Source organism: Myxine glutinosa, chromosome 13, assembly GCF_964187855.1.
Source record: "Myxine glutinosa chromosome 13, kmMyxGlut1.1, whole genome shotgun sequence".
Classification (NCBI taxonomy): Eukaryota; Metazoa; Chordata; class Myxini; order Myxiniformes; family Myxinidae; genus Myxine; species Myxine glutinosa.
The window spans coordinates 47,338,143-47,360,008 of record NC_136273.1 but is presented as its reverse complement, the minus strand read 5'-3'; the positions used below and the strand labels follow the sequence as shown (position 1 = coordinate 47,360,008).

The window sequence follows — 21,866 nt, the reverse complement described above, 5'->3', positions numbered from 1 at the left end:
ATAAAACTAGGTGGTTGAGTTGGGTAAGTGACAAGAACAAGCAATTCGATTTTGGTTCAGGTCCGAATCCAGATCCGGCCTATCGGTGGATACAAAACGTAAACTGTTCAGCCTGGCGGAGGTATGCGCTCTACCGAGTGCTGCTCTAGTTTTGAGTCTGTGATCCAACTGGTGCTGCAGATACAAACTAGAACGGCACTCATTAGAGGGCATACCTCCACCTAGTTGGTGAAGAATCACTTTAAAAATTCTTCTAGCTGCATCCGGATCCGGATCTTCACCAAAATTGAATCGATTAGTCCTTGTCACACACACACAATCTGTCCAACAAGTTTCGTCCAAATCCATCCATACCTTTTTGAGATATCCTGCTATGTATCGTTTTTGGCCCGATCTCCCAATGGTGAAGAATCACTTTAAAAATTAAATAATTCTCATATCCGAATCCATATTCAGATCTTCACCAAAGTCGAATCGTCCTTGTCAGACACCCAACCGGTCCTCCAAGTTTCGTCCTAATCCGTCCATAACTTTTTGAGATATCCTGCTGTGTATCGTTTTTGGCCCTTTCTCCCAAAGGTGAAGAATCGCTTTAAAAATTCTAGTAGCCGGATCCGGATCCGGATCTTCACCAAAATGTAATCATTTCGTCATTGTCACATACGCTACATCTCTGCCAAATTTCGTCTGAATCCGTCTACAACTTTTTGAGATATTTTGTTCACAAACGGACAAAGAAACAGACAGACAGACAGGGGTGAAAACATAACTTCTATCCACCTTTGGTGGCGGAGGTAAAAAGAAATGTACTGTAAATACACAAATGTAACGGTGCTGTCATCCACTTTTACAAAATGCATCATTTTTATCATTGGAGAAGTGTTGTGGTTATAAAGTTTGGCAATACCACATATTAAATGACATTGTTATGCAATTACTGGAGTGGCCTAGATGTACACACACACACCTCTAAGCTTCGAGCTTGCGCCATCCTGGTGGTTCACAGGCGGGTGATTCATCAACATGTGTGCCATCGCTCTGTTGGACATTAAACTGGGCGTCCTGTCTTCCTGCATTAGCTTGTGGACGTTAAAGATTCCATGGTGTCCTTCGTGAAAAGCTATCGCCGATACCATGGCCAAATTCATGCCCTATCTACTTAGTCAAACGTCAGGCCTGGCCAGCTTGTCCGTGAAAGACTTGGGCCACAAACTCTTCGTGGGAAGAACGTGGGAATAGTTGTGGCCATTAAATAAAGAAAGAAGTGCAATTACATTACTGGATTATATTTATGAACTCCTCTGCTTGACTTGAACGCTTTCACGCTGTTGAAACCAAAGCGTTCAGAATCATTGGAATCTCCCGCGATGAAGCTAACTCCGAGGGCCTTTCACTCACTCACCGCAGGCAGGTTGGTGGTCTTTCCGTCTTCTACCGACTCCTCTCTGGCCTTGCTCCCCCAGCTCTCTCTGTGCTCTGTCCCCCAAATATTCCTGCAGGTCGCACAAGATCTGCCTGCAACCCTCTTATGGTTAAACTGCCAAAATCAAGACATTCTGCTCACCTTCACTCCTTCATTCCTCTTTTCTCCCACCTCTGGAACAAACTCCCTCACTCTCTTCAATCCCACTCCTCCCTCCAGGTCTTTAAAACAGCTGTTCACCACCATCTCTTATCTTCCCCCATCCAAAACCTTGATCTTTTCTACCCCCATTAAAGCACCCCAAATCTGCCTCTTTCAATCCCCAACTTCTTTCCTGAAATTCCTAGAAGTGTTCATTTGTTTTATACTGTGTACCCCTCCCTCCTCCCACAGCCCTACCCCTTCCACAGATCTACCGACGTCCCTGTTATCTACTGTTGTGCTTGTGTGCTTCCCTCTCTCCCCTCTTGTCTCCCGCTCCCTTCATTGTATGTTTTATGTGTCTGTGCATGTTTTCATGTTTAATGTGTTGACTCTTACACGAGCCTCAATTCTGTATACAAGAAAAAAAAATGCTCTTCGAAACTCCATTTCGTTTTTGCAGCGGGTGTTTTCCCATTGCCATTTACACCCTTTATTCGTCTATTCTGGCAATACAGAAATACTAACCAGGTAACAGGTCATCCATACACTACGTGTGCTAAAAAGAGGGCTTGAGCAAATGGGAGGGTAAGGAAGGGTAAGTTATTTGTGGTTTTTAAAGTAACTTGCATGTACACATTTTGCAGATGGATACAAGTGGCTTTTTACTTCTGACATTCATTCTGTTATTTTAGTTTTGCTGTATTTCCTATCTTTCTCCCACACTCCAATGGGGTCTCCCACGCTCATATTCCATCCTGGCATCTCTCCCCATGCCGCACTCTCAAACTTCCTGTTTGTTGATGTTGGTCCTCTGCCCAAGCTGTTGCACAAAAACATACATTCCCCATCACTGGGCTAATAGAATGGTGACTGTGAGCCTTTGTTTCCATTTCAGACAGTGTAGCTTAAAGCTGACATACTGTGGCCTTTTCTCTTTTTTTTTCCGATCTCAGATCTGTCAACTTTACATGATCGCTAAACATACACATAAACATACACATACACATAAACATACACATACACAGAAACACACATATATACACACACACACACACACACACACACGTACACACACACATATATATATATATACATATATATATATATATATATATATATATATATATATATATATATATATATATATATATATATATATATATAGATATATATATATATATATATATATTGTTGCGGATATGGCATTTGGCCTCCATATCCGCTTGTAAATATTCCCCTATTTCCCCAATACTCCCCAACTATCCCCAATCCCCCATTCCCTAGTCCCATTGTCTGTAAACAACACTCTGTAGAACCGACCTTCCCCTTTTTCCCCCATTAAATGTCGTGCCCAGGTCCACCGCATCTCACGTAGACAACTTTCGGACATCTTGCTAGTTATTCTTAGTCTATGTCAGTTAAGGACTCGTTTCCATTAATTCTGACTCTTCGTTGCACCAGAATGTGATCGTATGGCACCAGTAGTGAGTTTAGGACCTCCCCATACCTCCTCCCATCTTCCCCATGAAACAACAACCACAACAACTACAACAACAACCACAACAACTACAACAACAACTACAACAACAACTACAACAACAACTACAACAACAGAGGGGCGCGGCGCGGCGCGGGGAGTGTGCGTCCTCACTCCGGCTCGGTTAGCCGCCATTGCCCATGCGCTCCACGGGGTTACCACGAAGGGGCTGGCTGTCAGCTCCTCGTCAGGGGCGGAGCCCGGTAACCCCCCACAGCCAGTGAGAAGCGGCGGGCCGATTCCATCTGGGGCGGAGCTAACGAGCCGAGGGCGTGTCACTCCCCGCCGGATATGCGCAGCGACTTACCGGATGTGAGATCAGATGCGCCCCCAGCTTGAAACGACAAGTCGCGACCTCCGAGCGCTGAGCGACCTCCCCGCATCTACTGGACCGGACCGGGTCGAGTCTGTCCCTGAGCCAAGGTGCACCTTGAGCCATCGACTACCCGCTTTCCTTGCCATCAATCCCCGTGTGAGTCAGTTTTGTCCTGTTTATCTGTCGTCTGTCGGGGCTATTATAAGACCGTAATTAAGTGCCTACCTTACTATGCTGTCTCTCTCATCCCTGTAATCTGACCTTCCGCAATATTATAACCTCCTCCGGAGGTCTTGAGAACTGAACCCTTGGTGTCGTGTCATTTTAACCCAGCCGTTGTGTCCTTTTCCTCAATTGATTTAGCGTAGCGCGACTCGGCAAACGTTCGAGTATAATCGGGTAAACGTGCAGACGCGGTCATACCAAACCGCTCGGTAAACCAACATCCACAACCGCGTCTGTAACAATATATATATATATATATATATATATATATATATATATATATATATATATATATATACTCCACCCATAACTTTGCCCTCAACATCGACGGTTTCCCAGTATCCACCTCCCCTCACATCCGGAATCTTGGCATCATCTTTGACCAAACCCTCTCCTTCGACAAATACACTAAACAGATCACAAAGACAGCCTTCTTTCACCTGAAAAACATCGCCCGTCTCCGTCCATCCCTCTCCTCCGTGGCTGCAGAAACCCTCATCCACGCCTTCATCACTTCCCATCTGGACTACTGCAATAGCCTCCTTTATGGTTCACCCTCAACAATCACCAATAAACTCCAATACATTCAGAACTCCGCTGCCCGTCTACTCACCCATTCCCGGACCCGTGACCACATCACCCCCGTCCTTTACAAGCTTCACTGGCTCCCCATCTCCCAGAGAATCCAGTACAAAATCCTCCTCTTGACCTACCATAACCCTCCATAACCTGGCCCCATCCTACCTGGCTGACCTCCTCTCCAGACACACTCCCACCCGCAACCTCCGCTCTGCTGGTACCAACCTCCTGACCCCCCCCCCATCCGGACCAAATTTAGATCCTGGGGGGACAGGGCCTTCTCCATCGCTGCTCCCACCCTCTGGAACTCGCTACCTCACACCATCAGAGACTCCTCCTCACTCACCACATTCAAAACATCACTCAAGACCCACCTGTTCAACACTGCATTCAACATTTAACCCACAGCATCTAACCCCTGACTATCTCCTCTCCTTCTCCCTCCTTTGTGCTTTGAATATTTCCCTATTGATTCTTCTTTTTTGCAATTGTTTTTATGTTTTGCTATGCATTATGTTTTGCACTCTGTCAAAGCGTCTTTGGGCTTCCTGAAAAGCGCTATATAAAATAAATGCATTATTATTATTATTATAATATATATATGTATGTATGTATATATATATATATATATATATATATATATATATATATATATATATATATATATATTTCTGCTGATGCTTTTAGGCACTTTAGTCGTTGAGGCATGATATGCTAAGTATGACCGGAATACAATGATCACATGTTCATTCACAATTATAATTCCATTATTAAGGCAAGTTCATATACGTTGGAGGTAGAAACCGTTTTGAGAGAGGTGGGGTAGGATTTGTGGTGGACGTTTTGCCTGGAAGGCGTGGTTCTGCTGCTCCACTACAAACCACAAAACTTTTAGCTTGTGTTATTACTGAATGAGATGTCAACAACACTGCCCTTTGTCTCTTCGTCCTATTTCTCACCTTCCAGGTTTCATCTAAGGGCTTGTCACTTTGGACAATTTGCCTTGCTCTCTGCATCCTTGGTACAAGAAAGTCCTGAATGACGCCTGGGCTAAGTTGACCTCCTCACACCAGCAAATCCATGAACAAAAATGACCTCTTGGTCATGAGTTCTTCCGAGTGTACTCAAGCATCACCAGTAAGTAATTTAATTACTTTATTAGCTCTTTTTTATTGCAAGTCTTGTTTTATTCCATCAAATGTTTTTCTTTGTCAATCTGGGTCATGGATTACTTGCTAATGCATGACGAGCTCTCATGATTTATATTTTTTAGATTTGAAGCCGTTTTCATCTTACACTGGCAGATGGGAAACCAGTTCAACGTCCATCTGAGGGACGACACACGTGATGATTAATCGACCTGTGAAACGCCAGGATGACGGCTTTTACCTGCGTTGTGATTTAAACCCAGGCTTGGTGGTTTAGAGGCACATATGCATTCCATCCTGTCAGCCTTGTTATAAAATATTGAATGACAATGTTATGTTATATTTAAAAAAAACAATCATTGACTCCTTTCAAAGCAAGATAACATTGTAAACTGCTCATGAAATGGATAAGCTCGAGATTGATCCAGATTTGAAGAAGAACTTCAGCTGGTGGTCAAGAGATGCACGGCAACCAGAAGTTAAAGCGACTTTGATATATTTATATAATCTGATTTGAACTGAGACGCGGTATGTACAGTTAGATGAGGAAGCAGCACATACCATGTTTAGTCTTTGCTATGACTCGGTCGGGGTTTGAACCACCGACCTCCGAGACTCGGAGCGGAAGCTATAACCATCACACCACCGAGTCTGGTACAAAACACGTTTGTATGTTTGGACAAATCACGAGAGGACAGATGAGAGGGATGGAGAGTGAAGTACAGCAATCATCTCTCCGTCTGACTTGACTGAATGAATGAATGAATGAAAATGAATTATCGTTTTAAGGCCATTTTCCCCGCGAGAGCGGGGGTTAGCCTTGCGGGCCCCATGACAATCATGGTTCCCTGTTTGAGGCAATGTTTTTATGGCCGGATGCCCTTCCTGACGCCAACCCTTGGTCACACTCTTCGATGTGCAGGGATACGGTGTACCTGTTCTAAATCGGGGTACACACCGTGATCATTCATCCCAGCAAGCTGGTACTCAATTTGCCGACCTCGGAAGGATGACAGGCTGAGTCAACCCCCCTGGCGTTAATTCAGCGATCGATCGGGATTCGAACCCAGGATCCTAGGATCCCAAGCCGGCACCCTAACCGCTAAGCCAATGCCAGGCTTGGCTTGACTTGACTACCCACCGTTAAACTTTCTGAAAAGTTTTGTTTCAAAATGTTCTCTCTCTCTGTTCACTCCCCTTCCGCACCCTTCCCCAACGCATTTCACATTCCATTGTAGTGAAAGTGCGCGTCAAGTTTGAGCAGGAAAGCCTTTCCGTACCATTGGATTAGAAAAATAAATTGCCATTCTTTCAAATGTATGCATCTCTCTCGGCAGACCCATTACCAAGTGTCAATATGGTTAAGTTTGTTATCTCGTTTGTTCAATAAACCTTGGCGGATGAGCTTGGTGACACGTAGACTACCTTCAAACAGCTAGTTTGTAAAGTGCACCCCTTTGGTGCCGTGTGTGTGTATCTCTGCTGCAGGCCATGCTCCCTCGAATTTAATCGAGTTGGACAACATAGAGATTCCTCCTCCTGTGTTTGCATTATTATGACGTCTGCATCTATCTCGCTTATCCCAAAGAGCCTTGGGACATTTGTGTGAGGCCTTCGGTTTCGCCATTGTGATGCGAGTACAATGCTTGTGTTTAAGCATTGGGTTAAAAAAAAAAAGAAGAACTGAATACAATCGTGCATTTAACTCTTTGCCTAATAAGCAAGATATTATTAACAAACTATTTACCTGCAGTGCTGTCAGAGCTGTGTCGCTTTGTGGTTTGTTTTTGACATTGCGTAAGGCCTTTGCATTGCATCAAGGACGTTTGGACATCCGATAAGTATTGTGGACAGATGGGATGTCCAGATTTTGTCCATGAATCGATACCTTTCTGTAACAAATGTCATGCTGGTTTCGTCGGCATTTAACGTCAACTAAATAATCATGCGCCCCCTATTGGCCGATGAGGATGTTCAAAAGGTTGTATGAATGAGATACAATCATCAAAAACTCTCTTGACATTTACTTATTTTTTTCAATATACAAGTTTGGAACTTGTACATAATTGTATTGTTTATTTATATATATACACCTCGTCAAACTGTACTTTTTTGGACTAATTGTGAGGATCTTGTTCTGAAAAACTTCCTCACCAGCTCTCATATTAATTGTGATTTTGTTCAACACCTCCCCCTCCCCTTCCTGCCTTTCCACAACCCATCTGAGGAGTAAATAACGAAGCGTCTCTTGTGTCTATTATAGATTGGCCGTGGATTTATTAAGCTTGGTGAAAGCTTAATACAAGGTTAAACTACAGGTCGAGTCATTTTTTGTGCACATGATAAAAAAAAATCTAAACAGATTTGAGGTTTGTGAACGAGTTAGAACAAAGAACAGAACAGAGTGCAAAGCAGGGAAACGCACCAACAGCCGGGGAGAGGAACACTCGAAGGAAGAATTGGCGAGGGGAAGAATGAGAGGAAAGGCAGCGGGAGGAGGCCACAGAGGATGAGCTAGAACTGCACTCTGGAGAGTATACCTCCGCCAGGCTGAACAGTGTCCGGTTTTTTTTATCCCACGGATCTGGATCCAGATCTGACCCAAAATCTAATTGGCGTGTTTTATTGTATTGGCTGCCCTTTGTCTCTCCTTTGTTTTGAGATAACCGTCTTGACAGGCAAACAAACAGACAGGGGTGAAAACATAACATCCGTCGACCTTCGCTGGTAGAGGTACTGTCCCAAAGGTGGTAGAGGTACTGTCTGTCCCTAAGAATAGGTCTTCACTAATAGTGTATAATCAGCGTCATTCCCACCAGTCTTGGTAAGCCAAGAACATGGGGTGTTGGAATTCCTTCAATAGGTTGACGCTTGTTACAAAACATTCAATTAAATCGGGAAGTGCCCATTGGGTATTCATGGGACGTACTTCATGTACATGTTCTGTAAGGTTATTGGCTCTGGGTGGTTGTGCTTTCTACAGGACGGTGAGGCTGTGGATGGCGTCTTGTACTCTAAAAACCCTCGAAGGAAGGATAACCCACAAAGCTCCCATGGAACAGCATACTGGCTTGGGGTACACTCGCTGATCGAGATTCTCACATCACCTTTTTTATGTTTTTTGTTTTTTTCCAAACTTTTCCATGTTCTTATTTTTTAATTTTTTTCTAAAAAATTTAAGTCGTTCTGTGCCATAAAATACATTTATTATGTATGCAAGAGGATGGAGGAGGAGGGGAGAATGGCAATTTACGAATACATACTTATTAAAGGAGGTTAAATTCGTTAATTGAGGGGTTGGAGGAAAATGGCACAGGGGAGAGGGAGGGGTGTGATGGGGGGCTGGGTGGGGGGGGGGGGGGTGAGGGAAGGAGGAAGGGGAGAGAGCCGGGTGGGCGAGTGAAGAAAATTCCAGATGGTCTCAAACATTTCCTTAGGAACATTTTCTCAAACTTTCATAAGATAGTCATTGAGGAATATAAGGTACAGCAGCAAAGTCTCCTAAGCATTTGTGTTTCGACTTAGCTTCCATTTTATTTTTTGTTTCCTTGTCTTCAATTAAAAAAAATACCTCTGTTTAAGGTAGAAACAATACCTCTGAGCACTTCCTTTTTGGCTTTCTTCCTCCGTCCTCCGTGTGCTAAAACTAGGCCTACAATAAACCAATCGAGGGTACTGCCAAGGAAGTGGAAGCATTACGGCGAGGCCACCGCGTTCGAGCGCTGCGTGCCGGGACACTGGAACGTCTTGTGGAAAATCTTCTCTGGGCTTTTGAAGAGAACGACTCGACGTATGTGACGATCTTCCTGGCTACATATCGCACCTTCGCCACAGCCGAGCAAGTTCTGCGGTTGCTCTGTCTCAGGTTGGTAACAGCATTGGGTGCATTACCTGTTTTTTGCCTCCAAATTTCCAGATATTTTCACAAGGAGAGTGGGGTGGGGCCATGGGGGGAGGGAGCAGAGGAAAAAATGCAACATTTTGTTTCTAAAATGCAGAGGAACATATGGATATTTACACTTTTTCGGAGGATTTGTCTTTATAATGTTGGTAACCAATGCCCATAATCACGCATTTCCAATCTTTTTATGCACAAGCTTGAAATCAATACGATGGCAAATGAGGGAGAAATGACGAATAATCATGAACTTTCTGAATAAAGAAAACATCAAGACTGTTGAAATTTACAGATGATTTGCTGAACATTATACTGATGATCGCCCTTCATGGACATCTGCATTTGACTGTTGCAAATTATTGAAGATGACAGATGCAAAAATGTACATGATGAGCCAAAGGCTGCACGATTGACCACGTCGATTTGTAACATCAAGCGAGTCCAGGATCCAATTTTGAATGACTGAAGAACTTTTGTTTGTCATGTCACTTCATAAGTGGAGCTTTGGTGCTGGTAATATTGAATTTATCATTCTTGACATCTTGTAGTTATAGTTTCAATCTAAAGTGCAGGTCAAAATTAAACCACCTACATATCATTGCCTTTTCTCCAACTTCAACAATTAAATACCTAATTATCTACCTGGCCATGAAAAGAGCAATATCTCAAAAGGTAAACGAGTTGATGGCACTATTTGTTTCTACTCTTTGATGCTGTCATTCCGTAAATCCTTATATATAAGGGCACCTTGTTTTTTTTTTTGTTTTTTTTTCCAAACAAAATGAGGGCCAAATAATGGGTGCACCGATATACACAGGTACAGGATGCACAGGTACTGGCCTTGAGGCACGAGTCAGTTGCGTTTTCAACCTTGCAATGATGAGAACCGGCAGTTTGAGTTCCTGGAGCGATACCAGCGTGCAGTACCACACAGTGGGTTTTTGTTAATTTTTTAAAATTCCAGCTCCTTTAATATTAAGCTGTAACACAACATGCACAAGATTTACCTTCTGCATCAATAAAAGGAGTTCCTCTTAAAATGTGCGTGTTTAAGTATCGTCACATTTTTGGCCCCAAATAATGTTGTTAAGAAAAGATGGAGCGGCGAAGCTGAAATGCTGAGGTTTTGAAGATTTGTAAATAGCCAATGCATTAAATTTAACCACGAGGACACGCCCGAGTGGAAGATTCGTCCCATACTTTAGGCGAAATATTAATCGTCACCGCTAATCAAGATGGTAATTACAACAATTTATTCTCCTTAGGGTGTCCAATGTACTGAATCGGTCAAGCGTGCTTTTAGGTCAGGTCATTCTTTTGGGACTACCACTGGTAACATGTAACCCAGTGCTACCTGCCGCGTGGTAGGGTTTGTCTGCGAATAAAACGACACCTTTCACTGGCTTTGCTAGAAGGATAGGTGACTGTGACACCACGCCAGGACCAAAAACAACACCTGGCAAAGGGCGGATGAGCACCTGTAGTGAGTGATCAGCATCATCATCATAGTCGTACATTGGTGGTATATTTACAATTCACTCGCTGCCGATTGTCTTGTAAAATATACAGCCAAGTCTCAAATGCCAACTGATATTTTCTGGCATTTCTACCTGCATGAGAGCTAAAGAGAGTTGTTTGAGTTTTGGCTTACGATTTAGTTGCACGCTATATTTATACAGTTGAGGTTTGCACCGTGCTGGAGATTTTGCTACCCTCAGCTTTACGATGGGCTCTCAAATTTCAGTCATTGCCAATTTATTCCCTTAAATTTGCTGTTTCTTACCTTCATGCCTGTGACAGGTATGAGAAACTGCAGGCATCAGGAAGTCGGGCAGATGGCAAACGTCTTGGAATCGAGCCTGACGAGGAGCAGCCTAGAAGGTAGGAGGTAGTGTTATGTCATCTACAAAATATTCAGCCCTTTATCCATATGAATGTGCTTTATCCATGAAAGTGAGCATGCATCATTCACAGCTTGTGAAACTAGTTAGCTGAGACCCAGGGTGGTACTGACTATTGAAGTTGGTCAGCACAGCCCAGTAAAAGGCAAGTAATTTTTTTTTATCACATTGGGGACCTCAATCAGTTTGGTGTACTCTGGCTTGAGCCAAACAATTTGTGTGGGATTTGGAAGATAGAGGGTTGGAGATGGGTGGGCGGAGGATGAGCACACCTTTTGCATTAAGTAGCACTGCATGTGGATAGCCCACATATTATGAACCTTTTGTCATGTGACAGGAAGCTCAAAGTTGTACAACCAATTGCTTTGAGGTGACTGCAAACAACTGTGTGTCATTGCCATTTGTTCTTATCAGTTGTTTTGTGCAGTAAGCTGTGATTTAAATTGGTTTAATAACTTATTTTAACCTCTTTTGAGACCCAAGTACGGCATTAAAAAAGCCGAGCTTTCAGATAGGCCACTAGTACTGCATAAGAGATGAGTCTGGCAGATATTCAGCCATCATATTGCACTTGCCAAGTTACGAGTACAGTGCATTTTGCAAACCGCATTTATATAGTAATGGTAATATATGTAAAAACTCTTCCCTCTTTTATCATTTGTTCCTGTTTTAACTTATATTATAAAATCTGTGTTTTCTTTCCTCATTCCTACCCCTTACCCATTTTCCAGAATCTCCATGCTCCCAGTGAATCTCTAGCTATTTTTAATCCGTTATGGGTGCTGTGTTTTTGTTTTTGCAGTAAACCTAGTGTTGTAGATTTTTCTTTGAGTTTTGAATTATTTTGTGGAAATCATTTTGCTCCACACAGATGCGCACACACAGAGGCGCACACACAGAGGCGCACACGCAGAGGCGCACACGCAGAGGCGCACACGCAGAGGCGCACACGCAGAGGCGCACACATGCAGAGGCGCACACACGCACAGGCGCACGCACATGCAGAGGCGCGCGCACATTCAGAGGCGCGCGCACATTCAGAGGCGCGCGCACATTCAGAGGCGCGCGCACATTCAGAGGCGCGCGCACATTCAGAGGCGCGCGCACATTCAGAGGCGCGCGCACATTCAGAGGCGCGCGCACATTCAGAGGCGCGCGCACATTCAGAGGCGCGCGCACATTCAGAGGCGCGCGCACATTCAGAGGCGCGCGCACATTCAGAGGCGCGCGCACATTCAGAGGCGCGCGCACATTCAGATGCACGCACACAGGCAGAGACGCACACACAGGCAGAGACGCACACACACAGGCAGAGACGCACACACACAGGCAGAGACGCACACACACAGGCAGAGACGCACACACACAGGCAGAGACGCACACACACAGGCAGAGACGCACACACACAGGCAGAGACGCACACACACACCGGCAGAGACGCACACACACACCGGCAGAGACGCACACACACACAGGCAGAGACGCACACACACAGGCAGAGACGCACACACACAGGCAGAGACGCACACACACAGGCAGAGACGCACACACACAGGCAGAGACACGCACACACACAGGCAGAGACACGCACACACACAGGCAGTGATGCACACACACAGGCAGAGACGCACACACACTGGCGGAGATGCGCGCACAGGCGGAGACGTGCACACAGGCGGAGACACTCGCACAGGTGGAGACCCACGTGCACACACACACACACACACAGGCAGAGACACGCGTGCATACACACACACAGGCAGAGACACGCATGCACACACACACACACACAGGCAGAGACACACACAGGCAGAGAGACACACACACACACACACAGGCAGAGACACACACACACACAGGCAGAGACACACACACACACAGGCAGAGACACACACACACACAGGCAGAGACACACACACACACAGGCAGTGGCACACACACACACACACAGGCAGAGACACACACACACACAGGCAGAGACACACACACACAGGCAGAGACACACACACACACAGGCAGAGACACACACACACACAGGCAGAGACACACACACAGGCAGAGACACACACACAGGCAGAGACACACACACAGGCAGAGACACACACACAGGCAGAGACACACACACACACACACAGGCAGAGACACACACACACAGGCAGAGACACACACACACAGGCAGAGACACACACACAGGCAGAGACACACACACACACAGGCAGAGACACACACACACACAGGCAGAGACACACACACACACAGGCAGAGACACATACACAGGCAGAGACACACACACAGGCAGAGACACACACACAGGCAGAGACACACACACAGGCAGAGACACACACACACAGGCAGAGACACACACACAGGCAGAGACACACACAGGCAGAGACACACACACACAGGCAGAGACACACACACACACACACACAGGCAGAGACACACACACACAGGCAGAGACACACACACACAGGCAGAGACACACACACAGGCAGAGACACACACACACAGGCAGAGACACACACACACAGGCAGAGACACACACACACACAGGCAGAGACACACACACACAGGCAGAGACACACACAGGCAGAGACACACACAGGCAGAGACACGCACACACACAGGCAGCGACACACACACACACACAGGCAGAGACACACACACACACACACACAGGCAGAGAGACACACACACACACAGGCAGAGACACACACACACACACACACAGGCAGAGACACACACACACACACAGGCAGATACACACACACACAGGCAGAGACACACACACACAGGCAGAGACACACACACACAGGCAGAGACACACACACACAGGCAGAGACACACACACACACACACAGGCAGAGACACACACACACACAGGCAGAGACACACACACAGGCAGAGACACACACACACAGGCAGAGACACACACACACAGGCAGAGACACACACACACACACAGGCAGAGACACACACACACACACAGGCAGAGACACACACACACACAGGCAGAGACACACACACACACACGCACACACAGGCAGAGACACACACACAGGCAGACACACACACACAGGCAGAGACACACACACACAGGCAGAGACACACACACACAGGCAGACACACACACACAGGCAGAGACACACACACACAGGCAGACATACACACACACAGGCAGAGACACACACACACAGGCAGATACACACACACACACACAGGCAGAGACACACACACAGGCAGAGACACACACACACACACAGGCAGAGACACACACGCACAGGCAGAGAGACGCACACACACAGGCAGAGAGACGCACACACACAGGCAGAGAGACACACACACACAGGCAGGGACACACACACACACACACAGGCAGAAACACACAAACACACACACACACAGGCAGAGACACACACACAGGCAGAGACACACACACAGGCAGACACACACACACACACACACACACAGGCAGAGACACACACACAGGCAGAGACACACACACAGGCAGAGACACACACACAGGCAGAGACACACACACAGGCAGAGACACACACACAGGCAGAGACACACACACACACAGGCAGAGACACACACACAGAGGCAGAGACACACACACAGGCAGAGACACACATACACACAGGCAGAGACACACACACACAGGCAGAGACACACACAGGCAGAGACACACACAGGCAGAGACACACACACACACAGGCAGAGACACACACACACACAGGCAGAGACACACACACACACAGGCAGAGACACACACACACACAGGCAGAGACACACACACACATGCAGAGACAGACAGACACACACACACACACACACACACACACACACACACACAGGCAGAGACACACACACAGGCAGACACACACACACACACAGGCAGACACACACACACACAGGCAGAGACACACACACAGGCAGAGACACACACACACAGGCAGAGAGACACACACACACAGGCAAAGAGAGACACACACACACACAGGCAAAGAGACACACACACACACAGGCAGAGACACACACAGGCAGAGACACACACAGGCAGAGACACACACACACAGGCAGAGACACACACACACACACACAGGCAGAGACACACACACACATGCAGAGACAGACACACACACACACACACACACACACACACACACACACACACACAGACACACACACACTGGCAGACACACACACACACAGGCAGAGACACACACACAGGCAGACACACACACACACACAGGCAAAGAGAGACACACACACACACAGGCAAAGAGACACACACACACACACAGATACACACAGAGACACACATACACACATACACATACACACAGAGACACACATACACATACACACAGAGACACACACACAAAGTGATAACCTCCCTAAAATAAATTAATCAGTTTCCATTGAATATCCTTGAGCAAGACACCTGGTGCCTGTAAGCAGATAAATGTATGCCACAAAACAGAGGCGACTATGGTGTTAACAATCAATATGCGGCCTCTGAAAGACATTTGCAGAAGGAACCTTTTCCATTTGTCAAGACGCTTGGTTATACCTGATCTAGCACTCCTTTCCAGTTGATAAGGGAGTACTGATAAGGGCCAAGATAAACACCTCGGTATTTCACCCCCTCTCTTGTCCACCTTAGATATTTCGGAAGAGACTGAGGTGGTGCTCAGGGAAGTCTACCCGATGTACAGTGAGCTGAGGACACCCACGGAGCTTTACACTTTTACCATTTATACCGCAAACGTGAAGCATGATGAAACCTGCGTAAGGATTCGAGAAGAGTAGTTAGGTTCTGATTATTTTAAATGATCACACAGACATTGTCAGCATGTGCAGGTACCATGATATGGTGCTCCTCTGGAGAAGGTACAGAGCCGTAAAGAGTGGTTTTAAGATTAATTGGCAATGGCTCGAGTGAAAGGCTAAACAGTAACCCTGACAATGGACAGCCATGCGGAGCACCCCTCTGAACCTGAGTGGGCGAACAAAGACCATTGTTTACTTTACACAAACTAGATACCTATATTTTTGTATAACAATTTAACAAAACCTATAAACTTTTCACCAAAGCCGAACTTTTCAAAACTTGAAACATGTAAGCGTGATCATCGCTGTCAAAAGTCTTTTCAACGTCGAGGAATATCAAACTTAACCCCCTTTTCCTTCTTCAGGCCACAGTCAATCAAATCTCTAATTAAAAAGATGTTATCAAAGATTGATCTTCCTGGAATACTGCAACTCTGGTCAGGATGAACGACAGTTCCAATGACAATCTTTAGCCGATTGGCCAGTAGTTTGGAAAATAGTTTGCAAACAGAACACAGCAATGAAATGGGGCATCAGTTCTCGATCTGACAGACCTCGCTGCCTTTTGGGAGAAGGCAGTATGCCAGAGTGTAAACTTTCCTGCAGAGCCAGCAGTACTTCTGGACCTAAAATGTCCCAAAACGCTGTGAAAAATTCCACTGGAAGGTCGTCGATCCCAGGGGCTTTTCCGTGTTCAAAGCTACGCAGAGCTATACTGAATTCTCCAGGGTAAGCGGCTCTTCAAGACCTTGATGCTGGTCACAACTCAAGAAGGAAGACGATTTGTCATGTCATATCAACAATATCTTTACACACGGATTTCTCTGCAAATAAACCAGAAAAAACCTTTCATAAGCATTCTTGCATCACTCATTTTGTGTAATATTCCCTTTAGCATCTAACAAGGGGAAAAAAATCTGCTTTGGAGACTTCTTAACCACTTCTGACTGAAAAAACCCAGAAAACCTCACATTTTGGATTCTGAGTCTAACTGGCATCCCCATTACTTTTTCATGAATCAATTCTCTTAGATACGCTTTTTTCCAGTAATAAATTAAGTTTCCTGTCATTTTGAGATTTAGCTAAGCCAGTCTTCCTCCAACTGCAAAATTTCAGTTTCTATGAGTGAGACAGCAATTGTAGTCTTGCTTGTGGAAAAGGACTTAAAACATTGACAAGAAACAGGAACTTGGACTTTTGCGTTGTCCCTCCATAACTGGACAGAAGAGTAGCAAGGTTTTCTTTGGATAAATGTTTTGCAAAAATTACAAAAAGCATCAGTAAAAGAGCAATCCTCTAACAGGCTGGTATTGAAAGTCCAATACACACTTTTACCAATTAACTGAGAAGAGGATCGGCCAAGCACAGCCAGGTGGTAATGAGAGAAAGTAGAAGGTAAATGAATACAAGACACGAGTACATTTTTAAAAGTGGAATTATATACCTTCTATCAAGACTTGCAAGCGTTATCAACTCGTTAGCACACTGGCACCAGGTGTATTGAGAAGCTGTCGGGTGTTGTATGCACCATGCATCAAGTAGACCAAGTGATGAAAAACAATGAGATATATCTTTATGAGATTCGGGATGTGGTTCTGGTGTATTTCTATCTAGATTGGGTTCAAATGTACAATTGAAATCTCCTCCAATACAAGTGCAATGATCAAAGGCTATTGTGCGAAGATAATTAGCCAGATGTGTGAAAAAAATATTTACTAGCTACACTATTACTAGGAGCATAGACATTGAGTAAGGTGACGTGAAATCCTTGATAAACCACCTCCAAGGATGCTAAGTGACCTTTAACTATTTCATGAAAGTTATACGAGTCGGAAAAAAACACCTTGAATGAAGCAAAAAAAGCAATTCCCACAGAAACAGAGGACAGATTGCTAAAGAAACACTGCCCTTTATTAATGAGAAGCCAGTCAGGCTATGAAGTCTCTATTATGTGTGTTTCTTGCAATAAACAGATATCGACATGTTCCTGAAGCAATAAGTTTTTAACTTGGAGCTGACGGAAATGGTTAGCACCACCTGCCTTTTCATTCTGTATCAAAGGGGTTTGGCTGCTGTTGAGAACATTCCAAGCCAACTTTTGTAATCAATTTTCGAAGTCTATGAACTCGTGGTTTTGTTAATTCAACGTCTTTAGAATTTCTAATTATTCACTTTGCAGTCTGAATGAAGGAAGGCAAGTCTGGAAAATGTTTCTGAATTATGACCTTCCACTGCTAAATGTTTCATTTAGAAAGGACGCAATAACTTGGGGGATATTTGTAAATGATCAGATGATAACAGTGACAGATCCGCCACCTCTATGTCATCATCTGATGCAGACAATCCAGTTAGCATTCCACCAGGTACATAAATTTCACTCTGGACCAAAACGGGGAGAGGCCTACCATCAATGTCGCAAAAATAGATGCGCTCTCTCTCTCTGTCCAAGAGGGAAAGATAGACGCAAAAAACGAGGTGGGAGAAGGGGGGAAGGGTAAGATAGAGGGGGAATACAGAAGGGATTATTCAACTTCGACACAGAGCACCTACACACGGACACATTTTGCCACACCCAATGCACCGACGGCCAACACGTGGCGTGCGCGAGATAGCTAGGTAGAGATAGAGACAGACACAGAGAGACTCGTATTTATCTCAGTATTTGTAAATACATAATCCTTGAAAAAACAATGAATTTACCACTAGATTTGTAATCTGATATGATTTGGTCAGTTGGAGATTATACTCGTAGTTTGAGTTTGTTGCCAGCAAGTGCAATCCTCCCCTTTTTTGGGGTATTATTCATTTAACAGATGATGGAGGTAATTCAGGTAACTATATAATTGTGTCTTTCAATTGACAAAGTTGAATGTTTAAATAAATAGGTGACTATTTGTTTAAAGGGTTTTCAGGAAAACAGATATTTGTTAGTTTACCACCAACATGGATTAGAAGTTTTGATCCACCCACCCCCCTACTAACTCCCACCCTCAGCTGCTTGCCGTCTATCCTGGGTGCTTGGTTGGACCATTATCCTGAAGACTTCAGAGATCCACCAGACTATCCGGCTCTTAGAAGCTTACTGGAGTTGGCGAATTATGCTCTGCCCAACTCGGATGTGGAGCGACGTGCCGTTGCATTACTCTGCTACCTACGCAAGCTGGAGACCCCTGAGGCAGAGGCCTATAGTGAGTATGTGAACAACAAGTGGGAGCTAGATGACCATTACAATGAGGTAGGGTATGTGAAAGTGGATTGGCCATCTAAGGTTCCAGCATTACTGGTGGAATGTTTCTTGTTTTCTTGCTCTTCCCTCTCTTTTTTCCTGCACCACATCTTCCCATCTTTCTTTCAGAGAGCAGTTTGCTGGCTCCCTTCCCCACTGGCCTTGAAGGAAAGGCAGGGCCAGATCCTGATGCTGCTGATTTTCCTAACTTCCCTGCAGATCTTGTGGCTTCACAGTTTACCCTGATGGATGCTGTAAGGGAAATGCAACATCTAAAGCACAGTCTATATTACATCTGCAAATGTAGAAGAATCACATTTCACCCCCAACCCATCTTGTCTTTTCTCACCTCTCCTTGATTCATATGTACTGCCTTTTCATCCTTATCTCTCACATTCCCTTCTTATTCTTCTTTTCATTTTGAGTGCATAATATTGTAACAAACACCATGCCGAGCCCTATCAGACTTGAACCTGGTGATGCCGGAGTTGACACTCTGCAAGATGGCCTTGAGCCGAGCAGGAGTACCCGGCGTTGCCATGTGATGTTCTTATTCTGTTGACATTTTGAAGAAATCTTTTTTTTTTCTATTCCCTTACTTACACCCAATAAAGAAATTTTTTATTTAATAGGATATTACACCGCTCCTTCCCCCACATGCACACAATAATCGGGGGTAATTTAATGTTTCCTTTCATATAGCTACAAAGGCTCAGGCGCTATAAAGTGCTTTTTAAAAAAATCTCCAAAAAATGAACTTTTTTTTTCCAGCAGTTTATTATATATATTTTTTTATTGTTGCCAAAGCACTCCCTGGTACTCACTGATGGACCTCTGAAAGTTTGATGAATATCCGCTCAGCCATCACTGAGAAAAATGGTGACACTTGAACACACTAGTCGTCTCGTTGCCCACAGATGGTGTTTGGATATGGACATCTAGCAGGGCTAAAACAAGACCTGTCAAATGGCGGAGGAGCTCCCTGTGTGCCAACGGCCATCCATATCTGGTGCCCAACTGTGTCTGCGGACGTCCTACAGTCAGTTACCTCTTTGCAGGAGGTTGGTGGCAGGATTTGCACTCCGACCACCATAAAAACATGTCATAACACAACTAAAAAAAAACACTCCGTGGGAGTACCTCCTGTGCAGCTGCCCATCGCAGGGCAGCTCTGCGGATGACGGGATTGGGGCAACGTCTTCGGGACCCCCACTCTTTGATAAATAGAAGGAAAAGCATGGGGTAACTTTCCTGGGTTGGGTTGTGGCGGTGTGTCGGGTGGTGCTGAGGTGTCGTCCACCAGACGACGGTCTCCTTTGGTTAACCTGAGGCGGTCCCTTCGGGTGGGTGCCTGGAATGTTCTCACTCTAAGAGAGGATGATCACCTGTCTCTGCTGTCATCTGAGCTCCAGCTTTTGAAAATCAGTGTTGCAGCACTCTCTGAGGTTCGGAGGCCTGATTGTGGTGAAATCATGGTGGGTTGTTACATCTACTACTGGTCTGGTTGATTTAACGGTTACCATGCCCAAGGAGTTGCTATAGCTGTGTCCAATAAGCTGACTCCCATGTTAGTCAAGGTAACACCAGTCAATGAGTGTATTATGAGACTGAGGATTTGTCACTCTTTGGGTGTCGTTTCCCTGGTCTTTGTATATGCTCCGACTGAGGAAAGTGATCTCACTGTGAAGAAGGCATTCTACGCCACGCTCGAGTCTGTGGTTGATCAGTGCCCCAGGAGAGATACTCTTCTAGTCTTGGGGGATTTTAATGCATCGACTGGCACTGATAGGGATGATTATGAGTAGACTACGGATTTTTATGTTAAGAAAATAGGCCTTTTATGTTTTGAAAAGCGGAATTTTTTTTTTTTAATGTGAAAAAATCCCGAAATATTTTTTTCCCCCGTTTTATTCATTTTTTATTATTACCAAGTTTTTCAGAAATCAGTCAAAAAAAGAACAAAAAATGGTAAGCTTTTTCCTGCACAACATTAAGCACTCTGGGCTAGTAAACAGGTAAAAAATGACGTTCAGGTACCTTTATTGCAACCGCATTGTTTGATAAGTAGAGGACTAGAAGAAATTGACAAGACCCTTTTAGGAACGGTTAAAGTAGGTGTTCGAAATCATTATCTTGGTAATGTTCTCCTTGGTGAGGCGGTGTCGGCGGTCGGTGAGGACGTTTCTGTAGACGGAGAAGGACCTTTCCACGTTGACGCTGACGATGGGGCAGTACCTCAAGAGGGGGATGTCAGCAAGCTTGACTCCAGCCGGCACACCAACCTCAGATCCGTGCTGATCTCCATCCAGGATCAAAGCCACTGTCCTCAGCACACCAATGTCGGGATTGCGCTGCAGCACCGCCTTGAACTTGGTGAGCAGGATCTCCTTACGGCAGCCTCGGATCTTTTCGAGCTCCTCCTTGGCCTGATCAAGGAGCTGGAAGGCCTAGGCCAGCTCCATGCCGGCCTCCTCCAGCTGCTTAAGGATCTTCGGGATGAACGACACGTGGGCATTTAAGAAGACCAAACTGAGCTTGATGTCCGCCTTTCCGAACAGGTCCTTGGCACTCCGGATTGCCATCGCGTCGTCATCATTCAGCTGGTCCACAATGTCCTTGACGGCCTCGAAGTG

The 21,866-nt window shown here is 45.2% G+C and overlaps 1 protein-coding gene across 6 annotated transcripts in view; it reads left to right on the top strand.

Moving 5' to 3' along the window:
• Nucleotides 1–21,866, top strand: part of RGL1 (ral guanine nucleotide dissociation stimulator like 1) — a 117,180-nt gene that overhangs the window by 3,645 nt on the left and 91,669 nt on the right. For 3 of the 6 annotated variants that reach the window (XM_068134372.2, XM_068134366.2, XM_068134367.2), the window contains exons 2-7: nt 5,191–5,361; nt 8,356–8,448; nt 9,023–9,237; nt 11,071–11,151; nt 19,002–19,195; nt 19,363–19,487. In XM_068134372.2, coding sequence (XP_067990473.2) covers nt 5,305–5,361; nt 8,356–8,448; nt 9,023–9,237; nt 11,071–11,151; nt 19,002–19,195; nt 19,363–19,487 — 765 coding nt within the window. In that variant the 5' untranslated portion in view covers nt 5,191–5,304. Of the gene's footprint in view, nt 1–3,280; nt 3,577–5,190; nt 5,362–8,355; nt 8,449–9,022; nt 9,238–11,070; nt 11,152–15,888; nt 15,966–19,001; nt 19,196–19,362; nt 19,488–21,866 lie in introns of those variants that run through there. The other 3 variants (XM_078767408.1, XM_068134374.2, XM_068134375.2) reach the window with 3 other exon arrangements.